At 43.4% G+C, this 26,721-nt stretch overlaps 1 protein-coding gene across 2 annotated transcripts in view; it reads right to left on the bottom strand.

The window, feature by feature from the left end:
- The window catches only part of PDIA5 (protein disulfide isomerase family A member 5), a 2,083,676-nt gene that overhangs the window by 631,212 nt on the left and 1,425,743 nt on the right, over window positions 1-26,721 (bottom strand). For both annotated transcript variants that reach the window (XM_044074910.1, XM_044074911.1), the window contains one exon: window positions 6,539-6,675. In XM_044074910.1, coding sequence (XP_043930845.1) covers window positions 6,539-6,675 — 137 coding nt within the window. The remainder of the gene's footprint in view (window positions 1-6,538; window positions 6,676-26,721) is intronic.

Here is a 26,721-nt window from a genome sequence, read left to right as displayed (position 1 = left end):
GGATCCATCTTCCACTCGTGGGGATCCATGAGGTTTCTGCTTAGTTCATCTGACAGAGTATTTTCCTTTCCTGGCAGGAATTGTGCCTGCAGATGTACTTGGTAAGTCAAAGCTGTGTCCCACAAGGTCATGGCTAGTCTGCAAAGGGGGTAAGAATGTGTGCTCCCCTGCTTGTTTATATACCACATGACCGTGGTGTTGTCTGTCTTTATCAGTAGTTGTCCCGGATGAAGTAGGTCCTTGAAGGCTGTCAGGGCATTTTGAACAGCTAACATCTCTTTTTGATTGATATGTAGATGCATTTGGTTTGAGGACCATGTGTCCTGAATGCATCTTCCTGCCATGTGGGCTCCCCAGGCATAGTCTGATGCATCCGTTGTTAGTGTCTGCCTGGCTGGGGGTAATGTGAATGGCTGTCACTTGTTCTGGTGACAAGCCTTTGCCCACCATCGAAACTCCTGTTGCAGGCAGGAATGAGAGTAATGACTGTTTCCAGGCTGTGGCAATGTTGAGTCCAAACACTTTTTAGGTACCATTGAAGTTTCCTCATATGCAGTCTTGCATATGGAATTAGTAGGATGCAGGATGCCATGAAGCCCAAAGCCTGCAGAATTTTTCTTGCAGATAACTCGGCCTTTGTTGCCAACATTTTGAAATAGGTAGTCAGTTGCCTTTGTTTGTCTGGCGTGAGATAAGCCATCTAGGCAGTTGTATTCAAGCTTGCACCCAGGAATGTTATCTCTTGTGAGGGTACTAGTATTGATTTCTTTTTGTTGACTATGTACCCTAGGCAAGTCTTTTCATGAACGCCAGATGTTGAAGAAGAATGTTCTTGTTCTCTGCTTGAATGAGACAGTCGTCCAAGTAAGGATATATTTGTATTCCTCTGTCTGCAGTATGCAATTACTGGTGCCAGGCAATTTGTAAAGACCCTGGGTACAGTAGATAAGCCAAAGGGCAGTGCAGACAATTGGTAATGCATTGAACCAGCCTTGAACTTTAGATATCTTCTGCATGACTGTCTGATTGGAACATGCAGGTATGCCTCTTTTAGGTCTAAAGTCACAAGCCAAGCCCTCTTGCCCAGCATGGGCAGAAGCTGCTGCAGAGTCAACATTTTGAATTTAGGAACGTCCAGAAAAGTATTTAGAATAGACAGGTCCAGAATTGGTCTCCAGGCTTTGTCCTTTCTTGGTACTAAGAAAAGTCTTGAGTAAAATCCTTGTCCCTGCTCTTGTGGCACTGGCTGAATAGCCCTCATGTCCATGAAAGATGAAACTTGTTTTTGTGCCTCTGCCCATTGATTGTGTGGCAGGTCTGGCATACCTTTTGCCTTTGGAAGAGTGTGAAAGTGGAACCTGTAGCCCTGAGAGACTATATTTAAGACCCATTTGTCCTGGGTGATCATGTGCCAATTTTGTGAAAAAAGTGCTAGCTTTCCCCCTAAGGGTGCTGCCAAAAGATAAGTGCTTGGCATTGGCAGAGGGAAGTCATTGGGACTGTTTCCTATAAGGCTGTGATTTGTCTTCTCCACTTTTGGAGGTAGAAGCACCACATTGTTTGGGCCTGTATGAGCCCTGGGGCTGTTGTCTGCCTCTAGGGCGTCTGTATCTGCCTCTTTGTGGCCTGTCTGACACTGGAAAGGACCAATTCTTAGAAGGCCAGTTCCTGCTAAATTTGGGTGGCTGTACCTGTAAGAAATCCTTTACTGTCTGTATTGATTTAGCTTTATCCTCCATTTTCTTCAACACCTCTTCTGCCTTAACACCAAACAAAGTATCATGCTGTAAAGGAGCATCCAATAATTTTGCTTTAACATGATCAGGCAGATTCTGTTCCTTTAACCAAGCATGCCTTCTAATGACAGAACCTGTAACTGTGGCCCTGCAAGAGGCCTTCAGTGAATTAAAACCACATTGCAAAGTATGCTTTCCCACTTGTTCAGCTGCATGCAATAAATCCTGCATTTCCTTGTTCTCAGAACCTTCAGAATTTGTCAACATTTTCTGTTTTAACAGTGACATTAAGTATTGCTGGTATTTAAGCATATGAAACTGACAATTTAAAGCCCTTACAGCCAAGGTAGCAGAAGTGTAAACTGTTTCCCCCATCTGTCCAATGCCCTTGAATCCTTATCTGAGGGGACAGGGTTTTTTGCAGTAGAGGCCTTGACCCCTTTGGGACCCTGAGATATAGTTTCTGGGTCAGCAGCAGGGTTTTTGTATAGAAATTTATGAGAATCTGAAACCGTGTAGTATCTGTCTGGCTTAACAGGTGCAGGAGGTAATGAGTCGGGAGACAGTCCGGACTCTGAAAATACATCATCTACAATGTCTAGAACAGGTGGAATAGCAAGAGGTCTGTGCTGAGGTAGTAGAAGAAAGTCTCTGAGCCTTTTCTTAGATTCTGAGTAATCTTGGCTCTCCCAGTGGAAATGCTCCCTCATGGTATGCAGGGTTTCCCCAAAGGAAAAATCCTCAGGAGGAGAAGCTGAAGGAATAGATTCTTTAGCATCAGAATCCTCATAGGGAGGAACAGAATATCCCTGTTCTGAAGAGGAGTCAGAGGAAATGAAAACCTGATCAGAGGAATCATATTCAGTGTCTTGCCTAGGCCTCTTATCAGGAGGGGGATGGGAACCCCTGATCAAAGTAATTAGGTCTTCGGCCATTTTAAGCATCTGTTTCTTAGGCATGGAAGTCTGTCCTGGAAAATGCTGTACATGTTTCCTTGTCTTTAAAGCTGTTTTAGTCTTTGTCTTGGATGCTGAAGTTGGCTTGATATAAAGCTGTGTAGGTCTGAAAACACCCTCAGAAGCCGATGCCTGCTCATCGGCTCCGGGCCCATCTGAGGGATTAGTTTCCGAAGGCCCAATACCTTGAGTATCCAGAGGCCTAGTTGTCTCCATGTGGGAGTTGGAGGCGGCCTGTGGTTCTGAGGTAGCGGGTATCAGGGGCTGCGAAAGCGCCTCACTGAGCACCGGTGAACCGGCAACTGGCCTAGAAGAGGCTTCATCGGTTTTGGACCTCGGAAGCCTGTCTTTTTCTTTATCCTTGCGCTTTTTATGAACTCCAGTCGTCGGCTGTTCCGACGGCATTATATAGTTAAACCTACGGCCAAAGTAATGAAATGCAAAATCATACCGACGCTTAATAGTGCGTTGGTTAAATCTAGCACAAAACCAACAACTAGCAATGTCGTGATCAGGGCCTAGGCAAGGAATACAGTAAGAATGAAAATCCTTATGAGGTATTTGCTTCCCACAAGAAATACAATTGTTAACTTTTTCTGACATCGGTCTGGAGCAAGAAAAAAGTTTCCCCAATGGGGTACTTAGCTTTATTGAAGACTTCAGATCTGAAATTCAATTTTGAAAATCTCAGGAGTCGGCCGACCGGCACTTGCGAACTGCTTTTGCTTCTGGCACCGCGCGGCAAGAAAGACTAAAGAAAATGGCGTCGGCTGCATCTTTTATACCCCTGGTGCACTGACGTCAGGGAAGAGGTGACAGCAACCGACGCCGGACCAGGACTTTGGAATTCAGGCCGACTGCGGGTAGCCTGCCAGCAGGATAACCCAAGTGTAATGACTGCAACAGTGAAACATGATGAACATCCCACGTGTCCTGGGTTATGATGTGCCAGTTTTGAGCAAAACGTGCTAATTTTCCCCCTAAGGCGCTGCCAGAAGATAAGTGCTTGGTGCAGGCAGGGGGGAAGTCATTGAGACTGTTTTCTGTATATTTGTGATCTGTCTTTGTTTGTGATCTGTCTTCTCCAGCTTTGGAGGTAGAAGCACCCCACTGCCTGGGCCTGTAAGAACCTTGCGCCTGGGATCTGCCCCTAGGGCATCTGGATCTGCCCCTTTGAGGTCTGTCTGACATAGGAAAGGACCAATTTTTTGTAGGCCAGTGTCTACTAAACCTAGGTGGCTGTACTTGTAAAAAATCTTTGACAGTTTACATAGATTTAGCTTTGTCCTCCATTTTCTTTAACACCTCTTCTGCCTTAACACCAAACAAAGTATCATGCTGTAAAGGTGCATCTAGTAATTTAACTTTAACATGATCAGGCAGATTTTGTTCCTTTAACCAAGCATGCCTCCTAATTACAGAACCCGTAGCTGTGGCCCTGCAGGAGGCCTCCAAAGAATCAAAACCACATTGCAAATAATGTTTTCCAACTTGTTCTGCTGCATACAATAAATCCTGCATTTCCTTGTTTTCTGCACATTCAGAATTTAACATTTTCTGTTTAAGCAATCCCATGACATGTTGCTGATACTTAAGCATATGAAATTGACAGTTTAAGGCTCTTATAGCCAAAGTTGCAAATGTGTAAACCTTTTTTCCCTATCAATCCAGTGCCCTTGAATCTCTGTCAGAGGGGGTTGGGTTTTTGCCATGGAAGCCTTAACTCCCTTTGGACCCTGTGAAATAGTTTCTGGGTCAGCAGCAGGGTTTTTAAAAAGAAATTTGTATGAGTCAGGAACCCTGTAATATCTGTCAGGCTTAACAGGAGCTGGGGGTAAGGAGTCAGGGGTCAGACTAGACTCCGAAAACACATCATTTACAATGTCTAACACAGGTGGAATGGCTACAGGCCTGTGCTGAGGTAGTAAAAGAAAATCCCTGAGCCTCTTTTTAGATTCTGAAAAATCTTGGCTCTCCCAGTGGAAATGCTCCCTCATGGTATGCAAGGTTTCCCCAAAGGAATAGTCCTCAGGAGGAGATGCTGAAGGTATAGATTCTTCAGCATCAGAATCCTCATAGGGAGGAAGAGAATACTCCTGATCAGAAGAGGAATCAGAAGAAATAGAAACCTGATCTGAAGATTCATAGTCAGTGTCTTGCCTAGGCCTCTTATCAGGAGGGGGACGGGAACCCCTGATCAAGGTTATCAAGTCTTCCGCCATTTTGAGCATTTGTTTTTTGGGCATAGAGGCCTGTCCACGTGGCTCTTGAGTTTGTTTCCTTGCTTTAGAAGGTGCTTTAGTCTTTGCCTTTGAAGCTAAAGTTGTTTTAATGTAAAGATGTTTAGGTCTGACTACACCCTCAGAAGCTGGTAGCTGCTCAGAGGCTCCAGACCCATCTGAGGGATTAGCATCCAAGGCTCCAGTACCTTGAGTATCCAGTGGCATGGCCAACACCACGTGGGAGTCGGTAGCGGCCTGCGACTCTAAAGTAGCGGGCGTCAGGGGCTGCGAAAGCACCTTACTGAGAACCGGCGACTGGCTTAGGAGAAGCTTCGTCGTCGGTTTTGGGCCTCGGTTGTTTTTCTCTATCCTTTTCTTTGCATGTTTTGCAAACTCCGGTAGTCGGATGGCTAACCGACGACATTTCAAGATAATTAAACTGGCATCCAAAAAAGTTTAAAGCAAAATCATACCAATGCTTAATAGTGCGTTGGTTAAATCTAGCACAAAACTGACAACCGGTAACGTTGTGATCAGGGCCTAGGCAAGGAATACAATAAGAATGAAAATCCTTATGAGGTATTTGCTTTCCATAAGAAAGACAATTATTAACTTTTCTGACATTGGTCTGGAGCAAGAAAAAAAAGTTTCCCCAACGGGGTACTTAGCTTTATTGAAGACTTTGGAACTGAAACTCAAACACGAAAATCTCAGGAGTCGCCCGACTGGCACTTGCAAACTGCTTCTGCTTCGGGCACCGCGTGGCAAGAAAGACTGAAGAAAATGGCGTTGGCTGCTTCTTTTATACCCCTGACGACCTGACTTCAGGGAAGGGGTGACAGCAGCCGATGCAGGACCCAAGACTTTGGAATTCAGGCTGGTTGAGGGCAACCTGCCAGCAGGATTACCCAAATGTAATGACTGCAACAGTGAAACACGAAGAACATCTATGAATAGCATCCTAGGTTACAATATGCGTCCTTGATCTCCCCAATCTAATTTCAGCAAGTATGTAATTACTTGGAGTTTACAGCCTTGTTCACTTACCTGCAATATAAATTATTCTTCTGTATTACTCTGCAAACATGTACTCTTCTGTAATGATTTTATATCTTCTCAGGTTGTAATTGAAGAATTAACCCTGGATAGGTCCACTTACCCAGTCAACAAGTGAAAAAAAGAATCTATTTGCACTTCCTGTACCAAAGAATTTAACTGTAGCACTTCTCTTGAAAAAAATCACATGGAGAAGAGAGGTGGAGTAGCTAGGCATACTGCAGCAATACCAATGTAAATTAAAATGCATAAGTTTATATATGCAGTAAGTCATATGGAATTCTTATATGTACATGCGTTCAACAGTGATAACTGCTGAAAATAAAGATACACAGGACTGGATTTAAAAATTTACAGATGAACGAACTGTAGGTATGACTTGCACAGACAGAACATGGCAAAATTACGTAAGCAGTTAAAAGGTTAATGCTACTTGCTAACATACAAACTTCCCTGTAGTGGCAGCAGAATTCAACCTACTTTGACATCATATGAACAACCTCTCTTTGTACCCTAAAAGGCTTCTTTACAGTTATGTTTCTAAAGTCAGTTACAAATATATACTTACATGGGGCATAAAACATCACAAGCACAGAATGGTGGTCTTTTAAGAAACTGTCAAAATCGTCGTCTGTCAAATGGAAGACTGCAGACTCTTGATCGGACCACAAGACCTCGGGAGTCTTTAGCTGTGGAGGCTGAGGACTAATGCATACATTTAATAAGTTAGAAACTTGAAATTCCTGCACACAATGATGTAAAGCACTGTTTACAAAAGTGTACAAAAATGGCATTTAAGGAAAATGGAAACGCAGAGACTATTTCTGAAATGCAGTTTGCCTCAAATGAGATAGTCAGTAATACTTGTAAAGATACTAGAATCCTCTAATGTATGAAATGCTTAGAACAAAAGAAGAACAAACAAAACAAAACAAAACTTTTTTTTAATAGAAATAACGTCAAGCTCTAGGGTTGAAAATCAGACTGCTTTACTTAGCTAAGCGCCATTTTCTCATTTCATGTTCACATCTATAGCAAGATCATGCTGCTTCACCCCAATGCTGAGCTACAAGTTCTCATACTACTGGGCTGGACCCTTTCTGAAACTCCTTAATTTATTTTTCAATGCAATTTATTCAGTAAAGAGTATTCAATATGACAGACACTTCTAGTACAAGCTACTGTTTTAGGTTGTAACTAAAGTTGCCCATTATATTAGTTGTGTTCTGTGCACTTGCAAGTCCTTTCAGAACAAGCCTGAGAATAAACACAATTAGTAAGTAGCAGGTTGATAATAGCAATCTTGTCCCCTTTATTTTCTTCAGTGCTCAACAGAACTGAATTATCCAAGTTCTCATTATCTTCCAAGACTTTTCAACTCTGTAAATTCATAAATTCATCTCAGGACTCACTGGTTACAAACTTCTATGTCAAATTAAACATTAACATATTGCAATACTCCCTGCTCCATCGCTACTTCTCTTTTGCCTACCACTTCCCATTTCTCTTCCCTTTAGCACAACCTAAGCTAAATATTTTATCTACATCTCCAAGATTAACTCCACTTCCTACAGCCATCTTCTGAAATATTAGTTCATACTAAAAGGTTTTTCTTCTATGGTATTGTTTACTACGCCTACAGTAGTTGGCAAACAAGTAGCTTAGTATAAATCTCTAAGCCTATCATGTTATCTAGAAGGAAGTCAATAAAATGTTGCCCTATGCTTGCCTTATGCTTTTAACTGTATAATCCTGGAAAAAGTACAGTTGTGTACACTTACCATAAATGTAGATGTTTGAGTGTATTCACTGTTGCAGTCATCACACTTGGGTTATCTACCTGCAGGTAGCTCTCAGTCGGCCCAAATACCAGAGACTTAATATTGCCGCGTCAGTTGCTGTCACTCCAGGTCTGACGTCAGGTTGTCACGGGTATAGAAACAGGCAGCCGATGCCATTACATCAGTTTTTCTTGCCCCAAATGTCAGGAGCCCCCTAGTAGGGAGCTTGCCCCAAATGTCAGGAGCCCCCTAGTAGGGAGCTAAGCTATGCTGGAAAAATCTCTACCTGTAAAAAGTAAATGACAGTACCAATACCCCTGCAAGTGGTGTGTAATATACACAGAGAGGAGAGAGAGAGTGAGAAGGGGGCTGGAGAGAGGATTGCAACAGTGAATACACTGAACATCTACATTTATGTAAGTGTACACAATTGTACTATGTTCATCGTGTTTCACTGTTGCAGTCATCACACTTGGGTTGATTCCCAAAGCTGTAGAAAGGGTGGAGGCAATCAAGAAGTGTTTGGACTGGCTAGAATGCCCTGCAGGACCACAGTTGCAAAACCTGCCCTGGATTTGGAAAATATAGGCAGGTGGTAATGCTTGGTGAATGTGTGTACAGAGCTCCAGGTAGCAGCCTCCAGAATATCCCTGGTAGGGACTCCCCTGAGGAATACTGCAGATGTAGAAGTTGCCCTAGTGGAATGTGTTCTGACCCCCGGAGGGGTTGGTTTCCCATGGAGTTTGAAGCAGGAATGGATACAGTGTGCTATCCATTTGGACATTGGCTGTTTTGAAATGGCCTTGCCCTCTCCCCTGGTGCAAAACTGAGTACTAACTGGTCAGATTTCCTGAAGGGCTTAGTCCTATCCAGGTAGAATCTGAGCTGTATGTGCATGTCCAGGGAGTGCAGGATCTTGTCCCCTTTATTTTGCGGATTAGGGAAGAAGGTTGGCAAATGGATAGATTGGCTGAGAGCCACAATGGACACCAAATGGGCATAAAGGAAGGATTAGTCCTGACGGAGACCCTATCAGCATGAAAAATAATGAAGGGTTTCATGGCCATAAGTGCTTGTAGCTCAGACACTCTTCTTGCTGAAGTGATGGCCAGGAGCAATGCTGTTTTCCAAGAGATGAATTTTAAGTCAGCTGATGCTGCAGGCTCAAAAGGGGGCAGTGTGAGCTTTTGTAGTACAAAGTTAAGGTCCCAAGCAGGGGTGGGTCCTCTCCTTGGTGGCCTTAAGTTGTTTGTCCCTCCCAGGAACTGTTTGATCAGAGGGTGAGAGAATAGGGCCAGCTCAGAATGGTAATGAGCAGAGATGGCAGAGGCATACATCTTAATGGAGGAAAAGGATAGGCCTCTGTGGAGTAGATCTGCTAAGTAATCCAGGACTAGAGGTAGGGAGGGCAGAATTGTGTCCCCTCCTTTAGACTGAATCCAGGAGCAATACCTTTTCCACTTATCAGCATAGGATTTCCTTGTACTGGGTCTTCTGGCTTCAAGAATGACATCCAGTACCTGCTTGCTTAGGCTGGACACTGGGGAAGAATTCAAGGAATAAGCCAGGCTGCAAGATTTAAGGTTTTATTGTATATCCACACGAACACAAGTTGATGAATGGTTTAGCACTTTCAACTGTATATCACAGTCTTCCTCAGAACATATCATGTATAAATCTCATCCTTTTTATACTCATCTAAATTGAATAATTAATTGAAAAAACCGCCAAAAATTTTAAAGGCATACATTCCAAGGACATACTGCTTATCTAACACAGATCCCTTTTACTAATAAAAACAGAATAAAATCAGAATAAAAACATATAATGAATATACATACACACAATTTACTAAATTATGATGCCAAAGCTATTAATGCAGAGATTGCTTATGCAAAAAAATGCATGTGCACGAAATGCTTGTGTAAACAGTGCTTATACAAAAATCATAATAGTAAAAGTGATAATAATGAACTACTTATTATTGTCTGAATGCACTGCACTAAATATGAATATTCACATAATGATGATGACCATCTATAAACTAATATACAATTAATATAAAGTTGATTAATGACCATGAAAATACACGTACACCAATAGACATTATTCCCACCGTTAAAAATACATTATAAAAGGGCTAAAAACGGTTTGATACTAATAAAGTCATTTAAACCTGGCCTTCTGGTGGAATCTGTCAAAATTTGCCATATACTTTCACTTTGTGCCAGCATCATTTTCCAATTCCCTCCAAACGGTGTGTTGTAAATCTGATGTACAATTGCAAATATAAAACTATGGTCATTCCCTTTCTCTACCATATGTCTATATAAAGCATTTTTTGTATCACATTTTTGTATTTTATAGTAGTGTTCGTACATCCGTTTTTTCAGCTGTCTTTCCGTTTTTCCAATATAGTGTGCATTACATTTTATACATACAGCTACATATACTATCTGTTTAGTATTGCAGTTACCCATCCTACACTTAATAGTGCGATTAATATCATCTAATCTAATTGTCTTGGCTGTATTGATATACCTACACTGTTTGCATCTTCCACACTTAGTAGTTCTATTATATCCATCATCTTTTTCCTTTATATGGCTGGCTCTCTCAAGCATTTGCTTCAAGTTGGGAGCTGTCTTATAAACACATTTAGGAAATTTACCTAATATTTGTTCTGTGTCCATTGATGCTATTACTTCCCAGTGTCTTTCAAGAATTTCTCTGATTAGATGGGTTTGGGGTGTATACATCAATACACATACTCGTCCACAAAAATCCTTTTCCTTCTCTAACTTTTTGTCCATGCTATAACAACCTAATAATGGTAAGTATTTGTGACCCCACTCCCTCTGTACATCTTTAATCACATCTTGGACCATATTATCTGGATAGTCCCGACTTAAAAATAAACTTTTTATAAACCTAAGCTCAGTCTCCATAATATCCTTTGTGGATGACATCCTTGCAGCTCGAATGCATTGCCCTTTTACCACATTTTTGGAGACATATGGGGGATGGTTGCTGGTATAATGAATGTAATCATTCGAAAATGTTGGTTTTCTATACACTTTTGATATAAAACAATCATCGTTATGACTGAGTAATATATCCAAATATGAAATTTCTGTATGACTGTAATTATATGTAAATTTCAGAAATTCTGTGGTGCTGTTAAGAAAGTCCATAAATTCATTTAATCTATCCACCGATGCATTCCATAATATGAATGAATGCATTCAGACAATAATAAGTAGTTCATTATTATCACTTTTACTATTATGATTTTTGTATAAGCACTGTTTACACAAGCATTTCGTGCACATGCATTTTTTTGCATAAGCAATCTCTGCATTAATAGCTTTGGCATCATAATTTAGTAAATTGTGTGTATGTATATTCATTATATGTTTTTATTCTGATTTTATTCTGTTTTTATTAGTAAAAGGGATCTGTGTTAGATAAGCAGTATGTCCTTGGAATGTATGCCTTTAAAATTGTTGGCATTTTTTTCAATTAATTACTCAATTTAGATGAGTATAAAAAGGATGAGATTTATACATGATTTCTTCTGAGGAAGACTGTGATATACAGTTGAAAGCGCTAAACCATTCATCAACTTGTGTCCGTGTGGATATACAATAAAATATTTCCTGCATCCTTGTGTACGAGCAGTAATTCCAACAGTCAGCGTATCCAGGTTATTGTTATCTAGTTGGATTCTATCTACTTTGGTTTAAGATTTAAGGTTTGCAATTGAGGATGCAAGATCTGTCCCCCCTGTTGAGTGAGCAGGGTGGGGCTGTGGGGTAGGTGCCAGGGTGGCACCGATGATAGGTTGCGCAGGAGTGGGTACCAGTGCTGGTGTGGCAAATCCGGGGCAATCAGAATTGTCGTTGGTCTGTCCTGTCTTATCTTGAGCAATATTCTTGAGAGAAGGGGCAGAGGGGGAAATGCATAGATTGAGAGGTTTACCCACTGGAAGGATAGGGCATCCACTTTCCAGGCCCTGCTATGGGGTGTCCTGGTGCAGAATTTGCTGAGCTGGTGATTGCAAGGGGAGTCAAAGAGATCCACCTCTGGGGTCCCCCATTTCTGAATCAGAAGGCTGAAGGTGCTGGGCTCTAACTGCCACTGGTGTGGGTCTAGGAGATTTCTGCTTGAGTCATCTGCCAGTGAGTTTTGTCTGCCCGGCAGGAATTGAGCTTGCAGATGGACCTACATGTCATGGCTAGCCTGCAGAGTGGGTAAGAGTGGGTTTCTCCCCTGTTTGTTGATATACTACATAACCGTGGTGTTGTCCGTTTTTATTAGCAGGGGTCCCAGTGAGAGTAGGGATCTGAAAGAGCGTGCTGCACAGCTACCATCTCTTTTTGGTTTAAGTGCAAATTAATTTGACTTGGGCTCCAGGGGCCCTGAATGCACTCGTCATCCAGGTGTGCCCCCCCAAGCATAATCTGATACATCGGTGGTTAGGGTCTGGGCAGCATGGGGTTGAGTGAAGGGTAGTCCCTTGTTGTGGTTGCATGCTGCTGCCCACCAAAGAACTCTGTCCTCAGACAAGGTACGATAGGAATGATGGTTTCCAGGTCCTGAGAATGTTGGCACCAAAGACTTTTTAAGTACCATTGAAGTTTCCTCATATGCAGTCTGGCATATGGAATTAGTAAGATGCATGAGGCCATGAACCCTAGGGCGTAGAGGATTTTCCTTGTGGACAGCTGGGTGGCTATTTGACTGAAATAATCTGTCAGACAGGCTTGTTTTTCTGGTGTAAGGGATGCCATCTGGGATGCTGTGTCCAAGCTTGCTCCCAGGAATACAATCTTTTGACTGGGTACTAGTTTTGATTTCTTGTTGATGATGGTATACCCCAGGGAGGTTAGAAGTTTTTTACAAATGTCAGGTGCTGCAACACCATTTCCTGGCTATCTGCCTGGATCAGGCAGTCGTCCAAGTACGGGTAAATTTGAATTTTTCTCTGTCTGCAGTAAGCAATTGCTGGAGCCAGGCATTTTGTGAATACTCTGGGAGCAGTGGATAAGCCAAAGGGAAGTGCAGAGAAAGTACAGTTTTGTACCTACCATAAATGTAGATGTTCGAAGATCCACATTGCTGCAGTCCTTACATATGGGTAGTCCGCTGTCCTCGGTCGGCCCGAATACCAAAGTATTAGGCTGACGTCGGTCAAGGCGCTTAAAACTGACATCAGGACGTCAGGGTACAAAAGCGCATGACCGACATCATATCCTCAGTCTTTTCTTGCCCCAGATGTCAGAAGGCCCTAAAAAGAAAGGGCAAAGCCAAAAAACAGCAAAAAACAACCAACCACCCCATGCACTAACCATATTTACAATATTTACAACCCAAACCACACAACTACCTCTAACTACAGAGGGGAAGGAGGGAGGTTGGACTGCAGCAATGTGGATCTTCGAACATCTACATTTATGGTAGGTACAAAACTGTACTATGTTCTTCATCTCACATTGCTGCAGTCCTTACATATGGGTAGAATCCCAAAGCAGAGGTAAGGGAGGATGGCAAAACTATAAAGCATTAGGAGCTGCCAAAATGCCCTGTAAAATTGCCGTGGCAAATCCAGCCCTAGATTTAGAGTAAAGTGGAAGGTGGTAATGCTTAGAGAAAGAATGCACTGAACTCCAAGTAGCTGCCTCCAAAATATCCTTAGTAGCCACCCCCCTTAAAAAAGCTGTAGAAGTGGCAGTAGCCCTAGTGGAATGAGGCCTAATCCCAGATGGAACCTCCTTACCATGATGGGAATAACAGAAAGCAATACAAAAACCAATCCACTTAGAAATAGTTTGTTTTGAAACAGGTTTGCCCTGAGAACACAAAGCAAAAGAAACAAACAACTGCTGAGACTGCCTGAACCCTTTAGTTCTGTTCAAATAATATCGCAACTGTCTGTGTATATCCAAAGTGTGCAAAATCTTCTCCCTTTATTTTGGGGTTTGCATAAAAAGTAGGCAAATGAATAGTTTGGTTTAAAGCCACACTAGAAACCACTTTAGGCATAAAGGAAGGGTTAGTACAAAGACACCCTATCCTTGTGGAAAATTAAGAAAGGCTCAACCGCCATAAGGGTCTGTAATTCAGAAACCCTTCTCGCAGATGTAATGGCCAACAAAAAAGCAGTCTTCCATGATAAATATTTCAACTCGGCAGTCGCTGCAGGCTCAAAAGGTTGTAGAGTGAGTTTCTCCAACACAAAATTGAGATCCCAAGCAGGAGTAGGAGCTCTACGTGGGGGTCTTATATTCTTTGCCCCTCTAAGGAATTGCTTAAACAAAGGATGAGAAAATAATGGTGGGTCACAGTCATAGTGAGCAGAAATTGCTGCAGCATGAACCTTTATAGAGGAGAAGGACAAACCTTTGTCCAATAACTCAGTAAGGTATTGAAGAGCAACACTTAAGTTAGGTTTAGAAACATCAAAGTCCTTTGCTCATAGGTTCATAGGTTCATACTAGGCTATCTGCCCGAGGGCATTTACAAGCCTAGCCCATAGTTTTGTGGCTTACGCCACCCCTTTAGTATGGGGAACTATACCCATTATTTTGCTGTGCCTCTGTTGAGCAGTGACACTGAGGTAATCCCTGGGGTATATCTGCGATCTCCCATCCATTGGTCAAGATTTCTCTTGAACAAGGCCAGCGAGGTGCTCTGCCTCACATATACCGGGATTTTATTCCACAGCATAGGGAGTCTTTGGGTGATGAATCTATCCCTCCAGCGCGTCCTATTAATAGCCGTGTCGAGGTTTAAGTCTCCCGCCCTTGTGGCTCTGACGGATCTAGATTTTTGAGGTGAAGCATATTCATCAAATCTGGGTTTGACATGGCCTTGTATGTTAGGCAAAGGTCACCTCTGAGCAAGTGTGCTTACTGAATAGAGCTGGAGTTCTTTCAGTCGGGCAGCATAGGACAGATGTTTGAGACCCTTTATCCTTTTGGTGAGGAACTTTTGTGGCCTCTCCAGCTGCTGCAAGTGTCGGGTCAGATACATTCAATGGGGCATTGTACTCAATCATTGGTCTGATGAGTGATGAGTATAGGGAGACTATGACCTCCCTTGATCTAGATGAGAATCCCTTCATGATAAGGTGGGCAATGTAGAAGGTCTTCCTAACTACTTTAGCTACATGGGTGTCGAATGACAGACTACTATCAACCTGGGTCCCCAGGTCCCTGATAACTTCTTCTATGCTCAGTGGATTGCCACCTATTTGGTAGCTAGGGGTAACCTTGTTTTTCCCAAGGGTATGACTATGCATTTTTGGCATTTAACTTTAGGCCATGGCTCTGGCACCAGTTATCCGCTTCTGTGAGACCCTTCTGAAGGATATCTGTGTCAGATGTGTTTTCTACTATGGCCCAGTTTGCAGTCATCTGCAAACTTTGTCAGCCATAACCCTCCTGTGTTTGCTTGTACTGAAAAGTAGATGCCAAACAAGAGTGGGCCCAGGACTGAGCCCTGTGGTACACCACTTGTGACAGGCTTTGAGTCTGACATGGCGCCAGCAACTCTGACCCTGTGGGTTCTGTCACTCAGCCAGTTTGCAACCCATCTTGTGATGTATGGGTTAACATTTAAGCTGATGAGTTTTTCAATGATACCCGAGTGGGGTATTGTATCGAAGGCCTTCCAGATCGAGGTAGGCTGTATGGACTGCCTTTCCCTCATCAATGGCTTTGGTGACTGTTTCAAAAAGTCAACCAAGTTTAGAAGGCATGATCTGCCTTGACAAAGCCAAACTGGGATGGATCCAAAGTCTGCAAATTCCCTATGTCTTTATTTATGAGGTCCATTATGATCCTCTCCATGGCTTTGCAGATAAGGCTTGTCAAGCTAATGGGCGGTAATTTCCAGGGTCGGTGGAGGCACCGCCTTTGTGAAGTGGGACCACAGTTGCAGTGCGCCACCCCTGGGTAATGTATCCAGAGGTAAGACTATGATTAAACAGCTGTCCTAGCTGTGGGTTTAATTCCTCATTGAGTTCGTGGAGCACACAGCCGGGACACCATCAGGTCCCATGGATGCTGTGTTTTTGCTTTGAGAGAGCAGTTCTCACTTGGGCTTGGAGATGTTTGGGGGCTGCAATCGCTTGGTATAGATATCTCTCCTTTGGGGAGGGGGAGAAGTTTGCACTGAACCTGTCAGCCAGTATGTTGGCAATGTCTGTAGGATCAGTAATCTTCACATCATTTTGAACTAGTTCTGAGCATATCTGGGAGGTTCCTCCCAGGTTTCTAACATAGCTAAAGAAGGCCTTATGATTGTCTTTTGAGTCTTTAGCTATTTTTCTCTCAAAATTTGCTTTGGATGATTTTATGAGAGCTCTTAGTTTTTACTTATAGTGATCAAGGGTGTCTTACCTTTTAAGGATTTTGCTCTATCTTGTAGTAGCTTCCTCCTTTGTTGTAGAGTTTGTTTATGGCTGGGGTCCACCAGACTGGACGCTTGCCTTTGGTACAAAGAGTCTTTGTTTTGCTTGGGATTGCCTTATCCATGCAGTCCTGCAGGTGCTGGTAGAAGGCATTTGTAAGTGATTCAGCGGCTTGAGTACTGTTTTCCGCGCTCGGGGCCTTAAAGGAGACCACACTAGTCTTTAGAAGTGTGAAGTCGGCTTCGGAAGTTCTTTACTGTGGTCTTTTTATTTCAGGTGGGGTGGGATGAGGACCTCCAGCGAGATTAGTTTGTGATCTGATCTCACCAGTGAGGGGTATACTTGGTGTTGAACATTGTGCTCCCATGTTCGTGATGATGAGATCAAGTATGTTTTCTCCTCTTGTGGGATGGTGACTAGTTGTTCCATGGCATTTGAGTTTATGAATTCCAGGAACTTTTGGGCTAGGGTGTTTGGGCTTGAGTAGTGTTCCCAGTCTATATTAGGGTAATTGAAGTCACCTAGTATGATGGTGTTTGGTGATACATTTATCCCTCTAGTGTTTTCAGGAAGGCCATGTGAGGTTCCTGAGTTTGTGAGGGTGGCCTGTAACATGCTACAATTTGCAGAGCAGTCTTGCCTATGGTTAATTGCACCTGGATGGTCTCCGATGCATCGCGCGTTGCCACCAGTCTTGAGGTGTGGGTGTCTTTGATGAATATGGATACCCTCCTTTCTTGGTATTGTCCGGATTTTGGGGCCGAACGCATGATAAGAGGTAAAACCTGATAGTGCTGGGGTGCTCTCAGGAGCCTTGAACCAGGTTTCTGTCACTGCACAGACATCGATGTTCTCCATACTGAGAAGGGCCTCGAAAAGTGCATTTTGAGATTTAGACTTCTGGCATTGAGCAGCATTACCCTTAGTTTTTTTCCTTTTTGTGTTCTAGGGTGGTAGGTTTAGAATTTGAGCCTTGCCTAAAAGGCACTATGGGGTGGCAAGAGCCTTTGCCAATATCCGAATCCCAGGGTGACAGGTGCAAGCCGCCCTTTAAGCAGCGTGGCTTGTCCAGCATGTCATCCCAGGCAGACAGACATTGATCCCCTTTGAATGACACCAGAGTTTAAGCCAATTGTTAAAGCTGATCATCTTATCTCTGTATTGTGGCATCATTCTTGGTGAAGGTAGGATACTGCTCAAGGTCAGGGTCATACCTGCCTGGGCTGCATAATCAGAGAGCTCCTCAATGTCTCTTTTCATGTAGTCCAAGGAGGCACGCCTCAGGTCGTTTACACCAGCGTGGACAATGACTGAGTCATTTTTGTACCTGCTGTTGAGAGACCTGAGTGCTTGCGTTATGTGGCGGATTCTAGCACCCGACAGGCAGCTTACTGTGACCTTCTCCTTACTCAGTCTGGTGAGTGGGACGCCAGTGTGTCTGACTATGGAGTCACCAATGACTAGTGTGTCTAGCATTGTGTTTGGCCTTAAGGGCTGTGACTGTTTGACACTCTGACTGTGAGGTCTATGTGTTGCAGGTGTTGTGTTCTGAGGTGGTGGTTGTTTGGGTGTCTGCTTTGGTGGCCTCTGCTGTTTTGGTAGATTTTGATCAGAGCCGCGAGTATGTCTTTGTGTGTTTATGTGTATGATTTAAGGTTGTGATGGTACTATGTGAGACTGGGTCTATAGTGTGTGTGGTAACCTTCTCCTCCTGACTGGTCTTGCCAGTCCTATGTTGAGAGAGCTCAGCCTCCAGTTTGGCCGTATAGTTGCATCTCTCGCATGTATTTGTGTTTTGTGGGAGGAGGAGAGGGTTGTTCAGTACATGAGGCAATTGTAACATTGCCTCAATATTCCCAGGTTCACCAGCTGAGCAGGAGAGGACACTAGCAACTGATCCTCGACATGCTAGAAGGACTAGACAAAAAAACTTTAAAAGAGATTCCGGGATGTGGGTGACCGAGAAATGGGGTTTTGCCTTTTGGGGTGCTATCTATAAGAGTGCCAGATCAAGGTAATAAGTACTGTAGGAGCAAGTGCTAGGTTTAACAGATAGAGAAAAGTCTACTTGGAGTCAAGTAGAGATGATCTTTTTAGGTATTAGAGAAAGTGCTAGTAACTGGGATGCTTAAAGGTAAGATTGAAAAGAATGCACTCTGCAGTGTGCACTAGAGAAGTTAGATATGAAAGTAGGTAACTTGAGTTTTACCTGTTTAAAAGTTAAGGTTTAGTGGAGAGTTACTATTTTTAAAACAGCAAGATGGACTGAAAGGGGTGGTTACTTTTGTATTTTGGTACTATGAAATACTGTAGGATGGCCAATAAATTTAAATAACTGAAGGGGTGGGATTTCAAAAGTGATGGTTTTGTGATTACTCACATAAGCCAGTGAAAGTAGAGAGAAATGAGATATATGGTCAGATTAACATAAGAGGCGGGCAACTAGAAAGACAGTGGTATTTAACAAGACAACTTAAATGGGTGGGAGGGAGGGAAAAATTCTGCTTGACTCAGAACAGAGAGCTGTGGTCTCTTTTGAAGTTTTAATATGCTGTTTAAAACAGAATGCAAGCAAAACACAAGATAAAGAAAACAAAAGTACAGTTTTGTACCTACCATAAATGTAGATGTTCGAGGATTCCCTTGCTGCAGTCCTGACTATTGGTATAGTCCGCGTCCCAGTCGGCCCGAATACCAGAGTATAAGGCTGGCGTCGGACATGGCGCCTTAGACTGACGCCAGTACGCCAGGGTACTAATGCGCATGACCGACGCCATTTCCTCAGTCTTTTCTTGCCCCAGATGTCAGAAGACCCAAAAAGACAAGTCCCAAAAACAACCTGCACCAAAAAACATGTACAATATATACAACCATATATACAAAAAATATAAGCATGTAAACTCACCTACACAACCACCCGAAACACAGAGGGAAGGAGGGAGTAAATTGGACTGCAGCAAGGGAATCCTCGAACATCTACATTTATGGTAGGTACAAAACTGTACTATGTTCTTCGCCTTCCCTTGCTGCAGTCCTGACTATTGGGTAGAATCCCAAAGCAGAGGTAAGGGAGGCTGGCAAATTATAAAGTAGCAGGAGCTGACAACATGCCTTGTAAAACAGCTGTGGCAAAACCAGCCCTAGTCTTAGAGTATATAGGCAGGTGATAATGCCTAGAGAAAGTATGCACTGAACTCCAAGTAGCTGCTTCCAGAATATCCTTAGTTGCCACCCCTTAGAAATGCTGTTGAAGTGGCAGTAGCCCTAGTGGAATGAGGCCTAATCCCAGCTGGAACCTCTTTGCCATGATGGGAATAACAAAATGCAATGCAAAAACCAATCCACCTAGAAATAGTTTGTTTTGACACAGGCTTGCCCTGTGAACTCAAAGCAAAAGAAACAAGTAACTGCTGAGACTGCCTAAAATTCTTAGTCCTGCTCAAATAATAACGCAATTGCCTGTGTACATCTAAAGTGTGCAAAATCTTTTCCCCTTTATTTTGAGGATCTGCAAAAAACGTAGGCAAATGAATAGTTTGGTTTAAAGCCACACTAGAAACCACCTTAGGCATAAAGGAAGGATTAGTACGTAATGAAACCCTGTCCTTATGGAAAATCAAAAAGGGCTCTACTGCCATAAGGGCCTGCAACTCAGACACCCTTCTTGCAGAAGTAATAGCCAACAGAAAAGCAGTCTTCCATGACAAATATTTCAATTCAGCAGTAGCTGCAGGCTCAAAAGGTTGTAAAGTAAGTTTTTCCAACACAAAATTGAGATCCCAAGCAGGAGTAGGAGCTCTACGTGGGGGTCTTATATTCTTTGCCCCTCTAAGAAACTGCCTGAACAAAGGATGCGAAAACAAAGGTGGGTCACAATCATAGTGAGCTGAAATTGCTGCAGCATGAATCTTTATGGAAGAGAAGGACAAACCTTTGTCCAATAATTCAGTAAGATATTGAAGAGCCACACTCAAATTAGGCTCTGAAATCTCCAAATTCTTTGCTGTACTCCAAAATAAAAATCTCTTCCATTTTTCTCGTACACTCTCCTAGTACTAGGCCTTCTAGCTTCCATAATCACATTTAAAACTTGTTGAGGAAGCTGAGACCTGCTGTGCTTCAACACAGAATATGCCAAGCTGTGAGATGAAGAGATTGAAGCTTGACATTGAGCAGATGACCGTCCTTCTGAGATAACAGATGAGGAATCAGAGGTAAAGGCCATGGAGGCTTCTTTACAAGACTCCTTAGAAGTGGGTACCAGTGTTGCGAGGCCAATCTGGAGCTATCAAAATCATCCTTGGCCTGTCTTGTCTGACCTTTAATAATACCTTTGGAAGAAGAGGCAGAGGTGGAAAGGCATAGACATGAAGGTTTTTCCAACTGAAAGACAGAGCATCCACTTTCCAAGCTGTGTGATGAAACCCCTTTGTGCAATACTTTGGCAGCTGGTGGTTTAGTGGAGAAGCGAACAGATCTATGTCTGGAGTTCCCATGACACTGTCAAGTTCTGAAATACATGAAGATCCAGTTTCCACTCGTGGGGATCCATGATTTGTCTGCTTAATACATCTGCTAGGGAGTTCTGTGCTCCTGGCAGAAACCTTGCCTGAAGAGTCAGTCGCAGGCTTAACGCAGTCTCCCATAAAATCATTGCTTGCCTGCATAGAGGATAAGAATGTGTTCCCCTTGCTTGTTGATGTACCACATGACAGTTGTGTTGTCTGTTAGAATCAACACCTGCCCTGGAAGAAGTAACTCCTTGAAAGCCATCAATGCAAACTGGACTGCTAACATCTCCTTCATGTTGATATGTAGATGCTGTAGTCTGGCAGGCCACCTGTCTTGTATCCACTTTCCATTTAGATGAGCTCCCAAGCAGTGTCCGAGGCATCTGTCGTTAAAATCTGACTCGCCTCTGGCCGGGTCACAGAGAGTCCCTTGTTTAGGTGACATTCCTGAGCCCACCACAAGAATTCCTTTTGAAGGCAAGGTATTATGTGAATGACAGTGTCGAAATCTTGGCAGTGCTGTGTCCATACATTTTGAGATACCATTGCAGCTTCCTCATATGCAGTTTGGCATTGGGAAGCACCAGAATACAAGATGCCATGAACCCTAATGCTTGAAGGACTGTCCTTGCAGTCAGCACGGACTGATGAGATAGTTGATGGAAGTAAAGTGACAGACTCTTTTGTTTGTCCGGGGTTAAAAAGGCCATCTGGGCTGCTGTATTCAGTCTCACACCCAGAAAGCACATGTCTTGAGAGGGTACTAGACTGGACTTTATTTCGTTCACAGAATACCCTAGGCATCTTAGCACTGCTATGACATATTCCAGATGCTGTAGAAGGTCTTCCTTTTCTTGAGCCAGAATCAGGCAGTCGCCCAAGTAAGGATAGATTTGAATGCCTTGAAGCCAGAAGTAAGCTATCACTGGAGCCAGAACCTTTGTGAATACCCTGGGCAGTAGATAAGCCAAAGGGCAATGCAGAGAACTGATAATGAAAATCTCCAGTTCGAAACCGCAGATACTTTCTGCAACTTAGCCTTATAGGCACATGAAGGTAAGCTTCCTTGAGATCCAAAGTTACCATCCAGTGATCCTTGCCCAGCAGAGGTAACAGTTGCTGTAATGTCAACATCTTGAACTTGGGAATGTCCAGATAAGTGTTGAGGATAGATAAATCCAAAATTGGTCTCCACGTGTTCCCCTTCTTTGGTACTAGGAACAGGCGAGAATAAAATCCAAGCCCCTTTCTGATACAGGGACTGGCTGAATGGCCCCTATCTGGAGTAACTGAGAAACTTGCTTGTGAGCCTCTTTTCTTTGTGGAGGAGGAACATCTGGCATGCCTTCGAAAGGGGCATTGTGTGGAAATAAAATCTGTAACCGTGATGAATGATATCCAGCACCCATCTGTCTTGAGTGATTAAATCCCAATTTTCTTTGAAAAGAGACAATCTTCCTCCCAAAGGAGCTGCCAGACGAGAATCCACTGGCAGCTGAAAAGGCAGGTCATTGGTTCTGCTTACGAAAGGACTGACCCCTGCCCTCACCAGAAGTCTGAGCAGGTGAACTGTCTGATCTAGGCCTAAAGAACCTTGAGCCCTGCCCCTACCACGTCTAGACCTACCCCTAGACTGGGAACCATAAGCAGGATATGTCCACCCCTTAGCAGGCCAATTTCTACTAAACTGGAGGCTGCACCTGCAAAAATCTTTAACAGTCTGCATAGACTTAGCTTTGTCCTCCATTTTCTTTAAAACTGCTTCCACAGGCGGTCCAAACAACACATCAGACTGTAAAGGAGCATCCAAAATCCTGGTCTTAACATGCTCAGCTAAATTCTGATCCTTCAACCAGGCATGTCTGCGAAGAACAGAACTAGTAGCAGCCACCCTCGAGGAGGCCTGAACAGCATCAAAACCACACTGCAAAGAATGCTTACCCACTTGTTCAGACACATGAACCAAATCCAGCAATTCTTTACATTCAATACCTTCCGCCAAAGCATCCACCTTAGATTTCAATTGTGAAAGGAGATAATTCTGATATTTCAGCATATGAAACTGACAATTCAACGCCTCATGGCTAGAGTGGAAGAAGTATATACTTTCTTACCCCACCTATCCAAAGCCCTTGCCTCTTTATCAGAGGGTACAGGATTTTTAACCACAGAAGCTTTAACACCTTTAGGCCCCTGAGAAACAGTTTCTGGGTCCCCTAGGACTCTTAAACAAATACTTATGAGCTTCGGGCACCCTATAATACCTATGCCGCTTAACAGGAGCAGGAGGCAAGGAGTCAGGGTTCAGGGAAGCCTCTGCAAAAACATCCTCCACCACATTCAACACAGGAGGAATAGCTAAGGGCCTATGCTGGGGTAAAACAAGAATTCCCTAAGCCTTTTCCTGGAATCAGAGTAATCCTGGCCTTCCCATTTAAAGTGCTCCCTCATGGAGTGAAGAGTCTCTGAAAATGAAAAATCCTCAGGAGGAGAAGCTGTAGGAGTGGAATCATCCACATCAGAATCAGAATAAGTAGGAAACTCTTGCAAGTCTTCCACAGAAGACTCTGAAGCCTGTGAACACTGTTCAAAACTATCAAACTCCTGTTCCACCCTAGGCCTCTTATCAGGCGGGGCATAGAACCTCTAATCAGAGTAATCAAATCTTCTGCCATTTTAAGCATATGTTTCTTAGGCACAGAGCCTGAAATGCTAGGAGAAGCCCCCACAGAAGCTGAACTTGGCCTACCTCTAAAAGAAGCTTTGGCAACAGAAGGAGAGGCCCTAACTACCTTGGGAAGAGAGGGAAGAACAGTTACCTGAGAAGCCCCTCAGCCTGGCCTACCTCCTGAGAGGGCACATCCTGTAACAGTAAAGTATCTGCCTGAGACTCCATAGAGACTCCTGGCAAAACCTCTGGCTCCCCTGAGCCTTCTAAAGAACCGACGTCCGGGACTGCCGGTTCCTCACCCCTAGGCTTCACTGTTTTGTCCTTGCGCTTCTTGGATGAAGCGGGCGTCGGAGCATCCGACGGCATATTATAATTGCAACGCTTCCCAAACACTAACCTAGCACAATCAAGCCTCCTCTTAATAGTGCGCTTGTTAAATCTAGCACAAGAACGGCAACCAACAACGTCGTGCTCAGGCCCTAAACAAGGTATACACAATGTATGATAATCCCTATGCGGTATCTGCTTCCCACAAGAAATACAGTTATTCACTTTTCTGACATCCGGTTAAATACTGAGGCAAGAAAACCAAAATGTTCCCCAACGGGTTACTTAGCCAACTCTGTTTCGGTCTGAAACTCCGGTTTCGGAAAATCTCAGAACGCCAACCTGCACTCGCAAAATTGCTTCTGCATCGGACCATGCGGCAAAAAAGACTGAGGAAATGACGTCGGTCATGCGCATTAGTACCCTGACGTACTGTCGTCAGTCTAAGGCGCCATGACCGACGTCAGCCTTATACTCTGGTATTCGGGCCGACTGGGACGCGGACTATACCCAATAGTCAGGACTGCAGCAAGGGAAGACGAAGAACATCTACAGTATTCAAAATATAGAAAGGCAATACAGAAATACAAAAAATAACAGCAAACTAACCTTTCCTTCACAGCAAAGTGTAGCAGAGTCTGGATGAGCCTTTCTGGTAAAGCTCTGAAATGTTTTAGTTTACTCCTTAAATAGAAATTTTAGTTCCTAGCTCCACCCCCTCTGTTAACAAGTGATTAACCTTAAGTGACCTCTTCTGTCTTATGAATGAGTCCTTAATTAATCAGTTCTTATTTCTGCCTGACTCAGAACAGAGAGAGCTGTGGTCTCTTTTGAAGTTTTAATATGCTGTTTAAAACAGAATGCAAGCAAAACACAAGATAAAGAAAACAAACTACAGTATTCAAAATATAGAAAGGCAATACAGAAATACAAAAAATAACAGCAAACTAACCTTTCCTTCACAGCAAAGTGTAGCAGAGTCTGGATGAACCTTTCTGGTAAAGCTGTACTCCAAATTAAAAATCTCCTCCATTTATCTGCGTAAACTTTCCTTGTACTAGGCCTTCTGGCCTCCAAAATAACATTCAAAACTTGTTGTGGAAGCTGAGACCCTCCAGGGTTTAAAACAGAATATGCCAGGCTGTTAGATGTACAGAGTGAAGTTTGACATTGAGTAAATGACTGTTCTCCTGAGACAGCAGGTGTGGAATCGAAGGCAAAGGCCATGGAGGCTCCCGTACCAGACTTCTCAGTAATGGGTACCAGTGCTGTCGAGGCCAATCCGGAGCTATTAAAATCATGGTTGGCTTGTCCTGTCTGACCTTCAGGAGTACCTTTGGGAGGAGAGGCAGTGGTGGAAAGGCATACACGTGAAGATTGCTCCAATCGAATGAGAGAGCATCCACTTTCCAAGCTGTGGGATGAAACCTTTTCGTGCAAAACTTTGGCAGCTGGTAATTCAGTGGAGAAGCGAACAGATCTATGTCTGGAGTTCCCCATAACACTGTCAATTTTTGAAATACATGAGGATCCAATTTCCACTCGTGGGGATCCATAATTTGTCTGCTCAACACATCTGCTAAGGAGTTCTGTGCTCCTGGCAGAAACCTTGCCTGAAGATTTAGCTGCAAACTGAGAGCAGTCTCCCACAAAATCATTGCTTGTCTGCATAGAGGATATGAATGTGTTCCCTTGCTTGTTGATGTACCACATGACAGTTGTGTTGTCTGTTTGAATCAACACCTGCCCTGGAAGAAGTAAATCCTTGAAAGCTATCAATGCAAATTGGACTGCTAACATCTCCTTCAAGTTGATATGTAAATGTTGAAGTCTGGCAGGCCACGTGTTTTGTACCCATTTTCCATTTAGATGAGCTCCCCAAGCTTTGTCTGAGGCATCTGTCGTTAGAATCTGACTCGCCTCTGGTCGGGTCACAGAGAGTCCCTTGTTTAGGTGACATTCCTGAGCCCACCACAAAAATTCCTTTTGAATGCAAGGTATTATCTGAATGACAGTGTCCAAATCTTGGCAGTGTTGCGTCCATACATTTTTGAGATACCATTGTAGCTTCCTCATATGCAGTTTGGCATTGGGAAGTACCAGAATACAAGATGCCATGAACCCCAAGGCTTGAAGGACTGTCCTTGCAGTCAGCCTGGACTGATGAGACAATTGTTGGAAATAAAGAGAAAGATTCTTTTGTTTGTCCGGGGTCAAAAAGGCCATCTGGGATGCTGTATTCAGTCTCACACCCAGAAAGCACATGTCCTGAGAGGGTACTAGACTGGACTTTATTTCGTTCACAGAATACCCTAGGCATCTTAACACTGCCATCACATACTGTAAATGATGAAGAAGTTCGTCCTTTCCTTGCCAGAATCAGGCAATCGTCCAAATAAGGATAGATTTGTATTCCTCTTAGCCTGAAGAAAGCTACCACTGGAGCCAGAACCTTCGTGAACACTCTGGGCGCAGTAGATAAGCCAAAGGGCAATGCAGAGAACTGATAATGAAAAGTCCCAGCCAAAACGCAGATACTTCCTGCAACTGGGCCTGATAGGAACATGAAGGTAAGCCTCCTTGAGATCCAGAGTCACCATCCAGTGATCTTTGCCCAGCAGAGGTAAAAGCTGCTGTAACGTCAACATTTTGAACTTGGGAATGTCCAGATATGTGTTGAGGATAGATAAGTCCAAAATGGGTCTCCACGTGTCCCCTTTCTTTGGTACTAGAAACAGGCGAGAATAAAATCCTAGGCCCACTTCTGGCAGAGGGACCGGTTGTATAGCTCCTATTTGAAGTAGAAGAGAAACTTGGTTGTGAGCCTCTAGTCTTTGCTGAGGAGGAACGTCTGGCATGCCTTTGAAAGGAGGTAAGGTATGGAAATAAAACTTGTAACCTCGGTGTATGATATCCAGTACCCATTTGTCCTGGGTAATTAAAATCCAATTTTCCTTGAAGAGTGCCAACCTTCCTCCCAAAGGTGCTGCCAGGCAAGAGGGATCTGGCAGCTGAAAAGTAGGTCATTGGGCCTGTTTACGAAAG

The sequence above is a fragment of the Protopterus annectens genome, chromosome 6.part0, assembly GCF_019279795.1.
Source record: "Protopterus annectens isolate FY-2018-M chromosome 6.part0, PAN1.0, whole genome shotgun sequence".
In the NCBI taxonomy this organism is placed as follows: Eukaryota; Metazoa; Chordata; order Ceratodontiformes; family Protopteridae; genus Protopterus; species Protopterus annectens.
This window is presented reverse-complemented; position numbering and strand designations above follow the sequence as displayed.